Source organism: Globicephala melas, chromosome 3, assembly GCF_963455315.2.
Source record: "Globicephala melas chromosome 3, mGloMel1.2, whole genome shotgun sequence".
NCBI lineage: Eukaryota > Metazoa > Chordata > Mammalia > Artiodactyla > Delphinidae > Globicephala > Globicephala melas.
In genome coordinates this window covers 26,497,838-26,511,915 of record NC_083316.1, presented here as the reverse complement: position 1 = coordinate 26,511,915, position 14,078 = coordinate 26,497,838, and the positions used below count along the sequence as shown (strand labels likewise).

At 41.0% G+C, this 14,078-nt stretch overlaps 1 protein-coding gene across 3 annotated transcripts in view; it reads left to right on the top strand.

The window, feature by feature from the left end:
* Window positions 1–3,925: 3,925 nt before the first annotated feature.
* The window catches only part of ZFR (zinc finger RNA binding protein), a 75,363-nt gene continuing 65,210 nt past the window's right edge, over window positions 3,926–14,078 (top strand). For all 3 annotated transcript variants that reach the window (XR_011377314.1, XM_030843649.2, XM_070045131.1), the window contains exons 1-2: window positions 3,926–4,080; window positions 4,377–4,476. Coding sequence is in view for 2 of the 3 variants with exons in the window: in XM_030843649.2 (XP_030699509.1) it covers window positions 4,044–4,080; window positions 4,377–4,476 (137 nt within the window). In the remaining variant the exon portion in view is untranslated. The remainder of the gene's footprint in view (window positions 4,081–4,376; window positions 4,477–14,078) is intronic.

The following is a 14,078-nucleotide window of genomic DNA, read 5'->3' as shown; positions in this document are numbered from 1 at the left end:
CTGTCGCTGTGTTTATCAAGGATACATGTTATCTCTGTGGATTACCCTACTATCTGATCCTGGATCACGGCTCTCAGTTTGTACCTTAATCCTTTTAAAGGCCTTCATGTATCCATCAATCTATCCACCATCCAACATCCATTGGCCAAAACTCAAGAAAAAACTTCAACTGGATTCTAAAGAATATCTCTCAGCATGTCTCCCAGACCACAGAGTTATTCCTCCAAGGGAGAGGAGGAGAGCAGAGGGGAAGGGAGGGGAGAGAAGGAGAGAAAGGATGGGGAAGGAAGAATTTAGATGGGCCTGCTTCCTGGTCTTTCACCTTTGGCTCTTTTTTTTTTTTTTGTGGTACGCGGGCCTCTCACTGTTGTGGCCTCTCCCGTTGCAGAGCACAGGCTCCGGACGCGCAGGCTCAGCGGCCATGGCTCACGGGCCCAGCCGCTCTGCGGCATGTGGGATCTTCCCAGACCGGGGCTCGAACCCGTGTCCCCTGCATTTGGCTCATTTTTGATTGTAATAAGAATGGGTGGTGGTTGGAATAATAGCCAACACTCACAAAGTGCTTAGAGTGGGCAGGCACTAATCTAGGAGCTTCACATCTAGGATGATGTTAAGCCCCCTGCTGTAGGTAGTACTTTCATCATCTCTATTTACAGAGGAGAAAAATGAGGCACAAAGAGGTTGTGACAGAGGTGAGTTACGGAGCCGAGATCTGAAGCCAGCTGAGTCCGGCATCAGAGTCTTTTTCACTATCATACTCCTCATAGTACAGAGTAGCTTATATATTATTCTTTCTGGCTGACATGTTTGTATTGTAAGAAGGCCTTTCAGGATACCAGTTCTTGACTCAAAGGTGTGAGGAAAGGCAAACATGTATTTTGGGTGAGTTTAGGTGCAGGCCTTCTCAGGCTGGCTCCACCTCTTCTGGGTCTGCCAATTGACATTTCCTCATTTGGCCTCAGATGCTAATTAAGGTTTCTCTTGATGATGCTGAGGCAGATACTACAGGTTCCTGAACTGCCTTCTGAGTCATCCAAGAAAGATTAAGCTGTGCGCAGCCTGGTTCATTCATTAAATAAGTTCTATCACCAGGCACCCAATATTAGCGCCTTGCATTCAACAAGCTGCAGCTTGATGGGGGAAGTACATATTAATCAAATAATCACGCAATAAGTGTAAGATTGCAACTGTGACAAAGGCAGCTAAGTGTGAAGCATAGTAAGGGTCTGATCCATTCAGGGGGTCAGGGAATTGACTGAGGCTGAGGAGTTGACTGAGTGGAGATCTTTCTTTAAAAATAAATTTACTTATTTATGGCTGTGTTGGGTCTTCGTTGCTGCTCACGGGCTTTCTCTAGTTGCGGAGAGCAGAGGCTACTCTTCGTTGCAGTGCGCAGGCTTTTCATTGCAGTGGCTTCTCTTGTTGCAGAGCACGGGCTCTAGGCGCACAGGCTTCAGTAGTTGTGGCACATGGGTTTACGTGCTCCGCGGCATGTGGGATCTTTCGGGACCAGGGCTCGAACCCGTGTCCCCTGCATTGGCAAGTGGATTCTTAACCACTGTGCCACCAGGGAAGTCCTGAGTGGGGATCTTGAAGCACAAGGGTCAACTAGGTGAAGAGAGGAGGGAAGAACATTCTAGGCAGAGAGAACATGCAAAGCCCTGGGGTGGGACAGAGCATGGTAAATAGGAGGCCAAGGAAGCTGGAATGGAGAGAATAAAGAGGAAGATGCTGAAAAGGTGGGGAGGACAAACTACACAGGGCTTGTAGACCACATGGAAGTTTTGCTTTATGCTAAGAGGGAGAAGCACAGAAGCGTTAGATCAGATTTTCATTTTGAACTCATCACTCTGGCTGAAATATGAATGACTGTTGTTTTACAGAAATGCTACCTCATTTAATCCCCACCACAATCCCGTGAGCGTTATTGTTATTCCTGTCATACAGGTTCAGAAAGGTTAAATAATGTACCCAGGTCATTCCACTACTAAATGCCCAGGAAAAGGACCCAAGTTTTCTTGATTCCAAGCCCTGTCCAAAACTCCTTCCTTAAATAATCCCAAATCAGGGGCAGGTTGAGGCCATTCCTGCTGCCACACCTACCCTTAGATCTGGGAACAGTTACCAAAGAGAAGAGGCATGCCTCCCTCTTTCTAGTTACCTGACTGCTCATTGGGGTGTGCCTGCAGCCCAGTCCTCTTCCATCCTCTAAATACCTGCCAAGCAACCAAGCACAAAATTGGCCAGAAAAGAATCCTCTTGGGCGGGTGATTAACACCTGACTTTTCTCCTCCAGTTTTAGTCAAATAGCCCAGTAACTAACAGTGCAAATTTATCAAAGCAGTTACAGTCAGCGCCTTGAAGGCTTGATTGCTCCGTGAAGTTCAAGGCAAATTACCTTTAAAATGCAGTTCTAATATCTTATGTGTAGATTTTTTTTTTTTCCTAGCAACACACTTGGAGCACAAATAACTTTTGCCTGGAGAAACATCGGTATTCTGAAAAACAATGACATTGATTTTTCTCAAATAGTCTACACTTTCTCTCTTTTGAAATGAATAAGAGGATAATTCAGACAGGATTTTAGAAACTGTACCTTTCTAGGAGGTATGGGGGAGCAGGGTTGGCACAAATAAGAACTGAGGTACTGTCTCTGCTCTGGCATGAGAAGGTGGGATAAGGCCCTAAACTTAGTGAGTCAGTTCTGATTCACCCTTTGTGTTTCTTTTTAATGCTCATATCCAGCTCAGATCCAATAGAGAGGCGAGTAGCAGAGGGTCTGGGGGATGGCTGTGGACTAGGTGAGGAAGAGGTGAAATGGATCACTTAGGCACTGATGGAAGGCGGGAAAGATGTAAGGTGGGAGAAATAGTCAGAAGAGGAACTGCAGGAGGAAAGAGAATGGTTGAAAATGCACAGGGAAAGTAAAGACAAAACAGTGAGAAAGCAGAGGGAACAAAGACACGGCTGCACGGTGGGGAGAGTATCCTTCTGTCCTTACCATGAAAGATTCACCACTCTTACCAAGGACTTCTGTGATCTGGACTCCCCGTCACTCGACTCCAGCCAGCCTAACTCCCTCGCTGCTCTTGAGCACGCCTGCCTTAGGACCCTCCATTTTCTGTCTTTTCCCCCCGACTGTCAACTAGGTTTGCCCCCTCACCTCCTTCACAACTCTACCCGTTGGCTGCACTAACCACGCCCTACATAAAGTAGCACCTCTCTCGCTCTCTAACTTCTTTACCACGCTTTATTCTTCAAGCTGCAATCACCAGCCGACATCGTATTTATTTGGCTATTGTCTGAACCTCCTGCCGCCCACCCTCCCCTTTCCCAGAAGGTAAATTCCGTGTGAACAGGGACTTTGTTTTGCTCACTGCTCTATCTCCAGCACCCAGAAGAGCGCCTGACGTTTTGTGAGGGCTCCGTACACGCTGTAGGAGTCAAGCGGTGGGTGCGGGTGGGAGAAGGGACCAGAAGAGAAGTGCTCGGAAGGGGTATCCAACGCAATAGCACACCTGCCGTTCTTTTTCTCTTTCTCTTCTCCCCGTCTTTCCTTCTCCACTTTAAAGGCTAAGGACAAGAACCGGGAATGCGAGAAATAAGGAAAAATCCAAATTAGTCCAGCTCAAGTCCTGGTGAAAAGTGCACGATGGAGAAGGGCAAAAGGGAGAGAACAAATGGACACGCAAAAGTGAAAGAAGTGAAAAGTAAGAAGAAAAGGCTGGTAGACGTCACTCTCTCGGGTCACTCTCCCCGACTCCCTCTCCCGGCCGGCGCGGCTCGTCTCGCCTTCGCCACCACCGCGCAGGAGACCAAGCCCGCCTTCCACGGAGGGCGCCCCAGGCCCGCCTCGGCGGAGGCATGGCACGCGCCCGTCGGAGCCGCGAAGGCGGCGGGACTACAGCTCCCAGGGTGCCGAGCGCGGGGGCGCCTGCGCAGTGCGGCGGGAGGCGGCGGTCTGTTCTCCGCTGAGGAGGAGCGGGGCAGAGGAGGGAGGCAGCGGGTGAGAGTTCAGAGTTCAGCAGCAGCAGCCCGAGCCCATGATTCCCATATGCCCTGTAGTTTCTTTCACCTATGGTGAGTATAATGTGCCCCGTCGGGGTCCCCGTGTGGCCCCTTCCCCGGCCCGGGGCGGCGGGGAGGCGCGGGGGGTTGGGGCAGGCTCTGGGGAGGAGGCGGCGGCCGCCACCCGGGCGTGCGAGTGAGTGAGGGAGTGCGAGGCGGGAGGGGGAGGCGGCGCGGCCGCGGCCCGGCCCGGCGAGGGCGGCTTCTCACGGAGCCTCTCTCTCTCTCTCCCCTTCCCTCCCTCGGCGTCTCTGCCCCTCCGCGCCTCTCCTCCCGCCATGGGACCCGACTCTCCGTGCCCGTCGCAGTGCCCAGCCGGCTGGGGGAAGATGCCAAAATGGCGACCGGCAACTACTTTGGATTCACCCACAGCGGGGCGGCGGCGGCGGCGGCTGCGGCCCAGTATAGGTAACGGCTCCCCGCCCTCTCCCTCCTCTCCCCCTGCTCGCCCATCCGCCCGGATCCCGCCGACACGACGCCCACACGCCCGCCGCCCCCCCGTGCCCCCCCCCTCCGAGCGCCGGCCGGTGGCAGGCCGAGCCCCGCGGCCTCGCCCGGCCCGGGGCGGGCAGCGGCCCCGGTGGGGGCGGGAGCGGGAGACGGTGAGGCGGAGGGCCTCCCGGGCCTTTGGCGGCCCCGCAGCTAAAATGGCCTCCCGCGGCCTCGGAGCCGAGCCGCCACCCCCGCCGGGCGGGGAGGGAGGGAGCCGAGGCCGCGGCCCCTGCGGTGCCTCCGGTCCCGCCCCCGCCGGGCCGGTCCCCACCTCCGATATCCCTCCCACTTGGGGAAAGAGACGGTGGGCGAGGGCACCTTTCGGGGAGTGCGGAGTCGCGCCGCCGCCCGGGCACCGGTCCTCGCCCGGTGCTCCGGCCCCCCGAGCCCAGATAACGTGTTGTTTTCTTGGGTGCCTTCTCCTGCGTCCCGTGGTCTCCCCTGGCCTTCCACCCGATCCCCGCAAACAGACTGTGGGTGTCATCGCATTCGTTTGGTTCCTTTAGTTCTCCCTTCAAGGAGAGAGGTAAACACACCAACCACCTGTGAATTGTGTAGCTGGTAGGCTGGAAGAGATGTGCGAAGTTTCTAGTGCTGATAAATGAGTCCACAGCTTTGTTCTGGCTGTTGCGTTTAGGCTCCAGGTGGGCCAGTAATTTCCCTTGGCGGGTCTTTCCCCTCCAGGGAAATGAAAAGTGCAAGTGAGGTGCCGTGAAATGCACCCTATGAAATCTCTTACTTAAGGGAAGCTCTAATTTCTGAAGTTTCTGTACTTCGTTATATATCTTATCAAAAGAAAGAAAAACACTAGATTCTGTTGTTGTTACTTTTGAGTCAGCCTGAGACAGTCTCTTTAGACTCAGGCCGTAAGCGTTCAGGGCTCCTAAGTGATCAGCTTTTTATAGAGAGAGATTATATTAGATATCTGTGTACTAGGTAAATTAGCTATTGGTTAATAAACCCAGGTAGTTTTCTCACCTCATTCACTTCAGGCGGCGGGTTGTCTAAAGGAAAGGACATCACTGGGAACCAGAAGACCTGGGTTCCAGTCTTTTTTGCTCCGGATTTTAATGACTTTGGGGACATCTCTTATTTGGTCTTTCATTTTCCTCATCTGTAAAATTGGGCTATCTTTTTTGGTTAAAACGTGTAATTCTGAGGAACAGAGTTGCCATATTTCATGGAATTATAAGATAGCATTTATTATAAAGGAAGGGTATCATTATTTTATGTATCACTGAAAAAATCACCACCAGTTAAAATATGACTCAATGCTTAAGACCCCATTGATTTTTAAGAGATATCAAAATGTGTAAATGTGTTTTATTGATGAAATTAATATTCTACTAATTGTCAAATGCGTTGAACACATGTGGCATTTTTTTACAAGTCTCTTTTACTTTGAAGCTTATTTCCAGAAAAAGAACTGAGATGACAAATTATTGGGGCATGATCTTGGGGCTTTTCAAACTTTTAAAAAATTCTTTACTTACAAATTGTGATAATTAAACAACTAACAAAGTCCCAGCCACTTTAATAAAGAGCAAATAATTTTCGTGGAGAGAAAAATCAAGCCATTTTCTTTTTCTGGGAAACAAGATACAGCTCATCAGCACTGTGCTGTAAATCTACTGCTACCAAGTACTGTGTGTCCTACACAAGGCTGTATTTAACCATTTAAGTTTTAATTGTTTTACACAGTATTTTTCTGTTACTGTGGGCAGAGTGATAGATTTGTTGGATTATTAACTGTTTACTGAAAATGTAGTGGGTTTGTTCTTTGTGGCAGTTTTGAAATATTTTTTCGAATGCAAACCTATAGATAGAAATGAGGGGAGGAAATGCCAATTTAAAGATAATCATTTTTTGATCAAATATTTGCATGTATGTATTTTATCCCAGTATAGGAAGCTATTACAGAATTTCTGTACCTAGTTTTTCTTTGGCTTTGAATCTTATAAAGTTTCAGTAAACTGTAACAGCAATCCAAAGTATTAAATTGCTTGTTAATATGTGTGTCTAATGAGAAAAGACTAGTCTTTTGACATCACTTATTTATGCATGTATTGGCAAAACTAATTGTTAAGATGCTCTGTCCTTGTATATAACATACTATATAGAATTGTTTGTTTTTAATGGAAAGAAATCAGGTCCAGTAATGCTAATACCTTGGTTCAAGGAAGATGAACAAATAGCATTAATAATAAAAGCATATGCAAAAAATGCAGTGATGGTGCTCATCTTTCTTCCTGTCTGGAAATCATTAAAATGTAACTTTGAGACATGGAAGACCAAGGCTTACTTTGCAAAAAAATTTTTTTTGAAGGATGTAAACTTAAGGAGATCTTAAACATTTATCTGTAGATTATGTGAATAGTTGCTTCACCTGTTGTTGAGTGCAGATAACTGAGAGTAACTATTCTAAGTCTAGATTTAATTCCGGTTCTTAGTTTTCTTGGTTACCACTATGTGAGGTATTTGATTAAATTTATTTTAAATTTAGACTTTCTTTTTGCTTGTTAATATTTGAGATTTATAATGGCATACTAAGTATCAAAGTTCTTTAAGAGATGTTGTAAAGATCTCTTATAAGTTCTACTACTAATAACCTTTAGATAAACCAGGTTTTTCTTTTGTATAATACATAATAAATATTTTTGTGGTAAGCATTTATTCAGTCTTTGTGCTACACGTTCCATCAGCTACTGATTGCTTTTCTTCCTGCTTCTGTATTTTTTTAAGGCTAGTAAATAAACCTATTGGTGCCATTTGCCACTATTGCAAATGTAATCTTTTCTTACCTTTCATGTGCTTTTTTCCCCTTGGCAGTGACAAAATCAGAAAGGTTTTAAGTATTAATTATTGTGTTTATAAGTATATATTTCTGGTAGAATGTTAATTTGGGGTGTGTAGGACAAGGCAGATCTCAAGCATGATGAAAAAACAGGAATGGCTTCATGGCAGAAAGGGAACTTGGTTAGATAGGTAACTACTTCAGTAGAGTACCTTTTTTGTTTGAGAAGATATACTTAAAAACTTTTAGACAGACATTAATTTTATAATAAATTTTGAAAAAAATGATTTCAACAGTTGTAAGAACTTACGGTAGCAAAGAATGTGAGAAAGATAATTCTCAGTGGAAAAAACTTTCTAATTAACTATCATAGGATCAAATGAGTTTTTTTGTCTCCTTCATTGGCAGTTTTACAGAAGTTCTCATAGGAGTTCTTCAGTTTTTGAAGGGGATTTGTGGCATAAACAAATATGCTATGTATATGTAATATAAACTAAAGTAATCCCATTATATCCCACTATGAATAGGACATAACTTTTTCTTGGAGAGTTTTAAACAGCTAGTTTCTTGTATTCTTTAGAAAAGCCTTGGTCATATCTTTCTTGTCACCTTTCTATCTACTCAAGATGCTTGTCTGTTAACCTGCATAACCTAAATGTTTAGCTTGTGCTTAAACTAATTTTCTTTGTTCTATCTATAGCTCTTAGTGTATCATTGGTATCTGAATGTTATTCTACCTTCAATAAAGTTAGCTATTTAAAATAATCATTCGCCAACATTTTTTTACCCTTTTAATATCTAGAATTAATTGAGTTCAAAAATTTTATAATGATTGTATAAAGGTACAAAATAATTGCCCCCATATTCTTAGGATCTCAGCAAATGTTGTTAAATAATAAATGTTTAAGTGGATTTCGACTGTTGTCTGGACATTAGCTTAAATTAAGTATCTGTTAGTCAAAAGAAGGCATCTCATCTAGTGATTCTTGAGATGTCTTTAGGACATCTGTTCCTAAAGGATAAGTATCTTTTCACATCACTAAGATAACTTGGGTAGGTTGATTGGCCAGTGAATTTTCCTCCTCTTTTTTGCTTTTTATTTGAATGTAGAGTTAAGAATATTGTATCTTGAAGGAAAGAATAAAAGTAACACTAGTAAGGTAGAAAGAAGTAATCACTAACTGAGATGGTGAGAAAACCAGGTGAACAGGTTTTTGAAACCGATCTTAGTGATGGAAATTTACTGGCTCTACCAAAAAAAAAATTACTGCAACTGCTAATTATATCAGCTCCTCCACTGTTGAATCAGAGATCTTAGGATTCATATTGCATGAATGAATTTGAAATAATGAAAATTTTCTTTCCAAAAGGATTAGTGCTTTTACAATGATGATATATATCCTGTATATGTTATTAATAGCCTTAAGAGTAGGATGAGGGAGACTAGCCCTGTATAGAATGCTTAAAGTGTATGCTTGACTGTGTTTTTATAACGTGCCTCACAGTATACTATAATGAAAAGGCTTTGGATTTGAATCTCAACTCTATCTCTTTAGACACTTATGCAAGTCACCTAATCTTTCTACAACTCAGTTTCCTCAGCTAACTTGCTTTGAGGTGAAGTTATTAAATATAAACCTTCCTAGCCTAGTGCTTGATTTTCAGTAGGCATTTTACCAATACTAGTTTTCTATAGAGATTTGTATAATAATACTAAAAGGGTTTTAAAAGCTCTCCATAGTTGATGGCTATCATACACTTAATACATAGAGCTTCATAATCTCAAATGTTTTAAAAGTAGGTACTTGAGTATCAATTGGAGGCCTCAGTTTCAGTGTCAGTTTAATAGGGACCTCCAAGTTTTTAATTGTTTGCAAGCAACATGATTATAATCAACAGACTAATATGAGAAATAATAAGAGTTCAAATTTTCTGGATCTAAGATCACTCCTGTTTCAGCAATGTTGAATTAATTAGATTATCAAATTTCAAATAAGTCCTTTTTATATAGCCACAGAATCTATTAAGTAGAAATAAAACTAATGAGATATACAAAACACTTTAAGAAAAAAATACAGTAGGCTATAAAGGGCATACAAGAAGACAAATAATTGAAGATGGGCTGTGTTCATGCAGTGAAAAAAATCAATACTATCAAGTTATCAATTTTCTCCTAAGTAGTCTATATGTTTAATGTAATTGCAATAAAAATCACAACAGGCTTTTTGGGGTAACTTGATAAAGGAGTTCTCATGTTGATAGTGAAGAGAGTATTTGTCCAAAAGTAGTCATGACAGTCTTGTAAGATCATAAGGAAGGTCTTGTATTGGCGGGGACCAAAAGATGTTATTAAACAGGAAAATGTGGTATTGGTAGAGGGATAGACAAATAGATCATTGGCTTAAAATAGCCCAGAAATAGATGTATGCTTATGGGCAGTTGGATTAGAATATATAGCTGTTTAAGTAGAGGTATTTGTCAAAAAAAAGCAAATCAACCAAATTATTATTCAGAAGTACACCATCAGGATAATCAGAAGACAGTCCTTGGGCTTATAAATGTAGTAATTGACAAAGTATGTTAGAATTACTAGAATGAGATTAAAGGTGAGGAGTGCGCCAACAACATTGTCCTTGGCATCACTCTATCAGAATTAGGTTCGTTGTTCCGAGTATAACATTTCTTAGTGTTTTGTGAAAGCTGTGTGCAGTGCAGCTCTTAATTCATCCTTACAGAGGGCGAATTAATGAAGCAAAGAACACTGGGCTTTTTTGTTGTTTTAGTATTAGTCTCCTCATGTAATATATACATTAAAATACGTTCATAGGGAGTAACTTACAGTATGCATAGTCCCTGCTTTCAAGGAGTTTACACTCCTGGGGGATGAGGGTAGGGGCAGGTATACCTCCAGGTAACTATGCCATGATAGCGATCATAACTGAGTTTTAATGAAATACTAAAATGGGGAATTGGAGGATTCTGACTATGGAGTTTGGGGTAGGCTTCATGGTCTTTAATTCTGAAAATGGAGGGAAGGTCATTTTAGACAAAATGTGTTGAACCAAGATAGGAATGAATTAAATCCACCCCCCACTCCTCCCCGCTGGCTGCGCTGTGTGGCATGTGGGATCTTAGTTCCCAGACCAGGGATTGAACCCTAGCCCTCGGCTGTGAAAGTGCTGAGTCCTAACCACTGGACTGCCAGGGAATTACCTAAATTAAATTCTTGATATGGTTGATAGTTGGTGGGTTCTGAAGTCAGGCTAGCTGAGCTGAATCCAGGATCCCTCTACTATTTGTCATGTGACATTGGGCAAACAGTCCTTTGGTCCTTGAGTTTCTTCATCTGTAAATTAGAGATAATACTAATAATTACCTCATAGGATTGAAATTTTAAAAAAATTCTCCGTCGAAGTATGGTATATATAAAAAGAACTGCACATATAATAAGAATATAGCTTGATGAAATGTCATAAGCTGGACACACCTGTATAACCAGCACCCAATCAAAAAAACAACACTATCAGCATCCCTGGAGGCCTCTACAGTCTCCATTGTGATTTGAGAATTCAATGAGATAAAATTTGTAAAGTGCTCAGAATAGCCCCTGCATACATATATCTCCATCAATGTTAATATCATATTGAGTAGACATTTGGAAATTGAGCTCAGAAGAGGGATAAGGGTCGTAGTGTAAATCCGAATATCATCCATATGGTGGTGATCCACCATTATAGGTGTGAGCATGGATGAAACCAGAGAAAGTACAGTGCCTGTCGTACATCAAACATTTAGTAAACGTTTTTTGAATGAGTGGGAAAAAAAATAGAACAAAGCCATGGTTACAAACTTGGGGGACATCTGTGTTTAAAGTAGGGGCAAAGAAAGAAGCAAATACTGAGACAGGGTCGGGGTGGGCAGAGAGCTGGGAGAATGTAGTGTTCATAAAAACCAAAAGAAGATGGAGTAATCAGCAATGTTAGGGTTTTAGAGAGGCTGGATAAAGGATTGATAGTTAGCAAGATCTTTGGTATAATTTTCATGGGCAGCCAGTATAGAAAAACTAGAATCTGATCGTTTGGAGCTACAGAAAGACAAGCATAAAATTTCGCATAAGATAGGTCTTGTAGTCGAATTTAGTATTCAAATAAATTTTTTTGTTGCTGTTGTTGACGTGTAGTTGATTTACAGTGTTGTGTGAATTTCTGCTGTATAGCAAAGCGGCTCAATTATACACATGTATACATTCTTTTCCATTATGATTTATCCCAGGATATTGAATATAGTTCCCTGTGCTATACAGTTGTTTATCCACAGATAAATTCTTGAGTGTTCTAGAGGTTAAATGGGCTTAAAGTATTTGGAAGCACTGTTTTTGAAGATGGATTAAATGAAAATAAAATTTTTAATTCATTTTTTATTTCTGGGAAAAGATACTGTGCCTGAACCACCCCCTCCCGTCCTTGGAAAAATTGTCTTCCACGAAACCAGTCCCTGGTGCCAAAAACGTTGGGGACCACTGACCTAAAAGGATAGTAAAATAGTGAAATAATTGGAGGATGTTGCATTGTCTAAAGTATTGCATTGTCTATCAAGAAGGTATGAAAGAAAGGAGAGATGCTGTCTTTAATAGTTGGCTTTTAGTTTTCCTTCAACACAGTTGAGGAGTCAGAATTACTAATTCTCTGTTCATACTGGCAAAGGGAAGAAAGTTAACACAAGACGATATTTGACAACTCTTAGCTAAATAAGATAAATACAAAAATAGCACCACTCTAGACAAATGATAATGGTGAAATTAATTGTATAAGCAAAATCTCAGCCTAAGAGTCTATAGATACAATGTCCTAGATGATTTTTTTCAAACTGAAGAATCAGTGAGTGAAAAATATATTTATAAGGATAAAAAAGGAAAGTAAGGTATTCTCATCTAGTTAACAGGAAGAACTTCATTATGTAATATTCTGTGACAAGTTCCAGAACATCCCATTTTGCTAAAAGTATATGTGGCAGAAATCTTTCATGTTTTGTGATGTTTGTGAACCAAAATTTACTCGATATGGTTCATTAGTGGACAGATGCTTAAGGCAGATATGTATACAAAGGTAGTTGGAAGGAAATAGATGGTGTAAAATTTTAAAAATTCTTTAGATCATTCCAAAGGAAAAAACTGATAATGTTTTACAGTTATGGAGCAAAGTAGATGACCATCTCTCTTCAACAAAATATGAGCCATAAAACATTTCAAAACTTTTTTAAGCATTGCATTTTGACAATTCAAATGCAGGAAGATGAACCCAAAGTAATGGCGGGTTAGAACTTATTAGAAAAATATTTGAAATGTGGAATTAGCATTTATGGGATGGACATGTTCCATGTTCATGCATGAAAGTTGATGAGCAGTTATGTTCAGAGAACATGGTGCATTTTGTGTATATGTGGAATAAAAATTTGGGTTTATTGTACTCTGTATTTAAAATTTTCTAATAGTATTTTCATTATCCCTTATTCTTATGTAAATTGTCAAATGACCTCAAAAATATAGAAAATGTAAGAGGTCCAATGGACCCAAATGATATTTCTCCTGGCATGTTGAGAGTTAAAAGATGTCAAGAAAACTGTCAACGGTTTTCATATGTTATTTAACCACCCTCCCTCCCTTGTAGTCTACCCATCTAAAGAGTTGGTAGAAATTTTAGGATTAGTTATTTTATTTGTTCTAGTTTTTAAGAAGAAAATAGAGCCTGAATTTAAATTTCTTCTAAAATTCTACAATGATGCAGTTATTGTTTTAATAGCACTGTGAAGGTTAATGGGAGCATGACATTACAATAACAAGTTTAGGGAATATTTAAAGGTGGTTTGTCTTTGGGATTATTCCATGAGAAAGTTTAATTTTTCATCATTCTCAACATTATAAAATACTAAATGTAAAGATAAATTTGTCAGTGATTTTGTAGATACATAAAACGCCATAATTTGACCTAGAAAAGTCCAGCAATGTTGAGCATTAAATTTGGACTAATGGAAAGGTTAAATTTTGTTTTGTGTGCCAAGAGAAAGACAGAAAAAAAGTTTTATCAGTTACTTTACCATTTTATGCAAAATTGAAACAAACACATACAAAGTGTGTTTTCCAGGGGAGTAAAAGCACATTTAATAATGTAAGTGACAGGAGCTGCCTACATTTTCTTGCCTGAGACTTGTTTCCCTCATGGCCTTTCAGAAATGAAACATTCCGCATTTGTCCTATAGTGGTTCCTTTAGAAATTTAGCATATTTCACTTAGTCTAAAGTTAATCATCACCTTTATTCTCCTAAACAATACGAGGACTTAAAATGTTTTAACTTTGGTCAGTCCACTCCTGATTTTTGTGCTTTTGTTGTACTATATTTCAGATGTTCTTAACCCCACAACTGTTGTTGAACAAAATTATTCTTTTATATAGCTAGTATTTAAATTTGCCTTCGTATTTACCACTTTTTTTATTATTATTTAATATTCATTCCCTCAGATCATTTTCATTCTTCCTAAAGTAAATCTTTGAGAATGTCCTTTAATGTGGGTCTACTGATAACAATGTTTTTTTGGTTTTTCTCTGTTTTTTAATCTCAAAATATCTTCATTTCACCCTTCTCATTCTTGAGAAGTCATCACTTAGTTTCTAGGGATTTTTTTTCCTCAAGCTACTCGTGCTTCTCTCTCTTTGGTGTTTACAGTTTC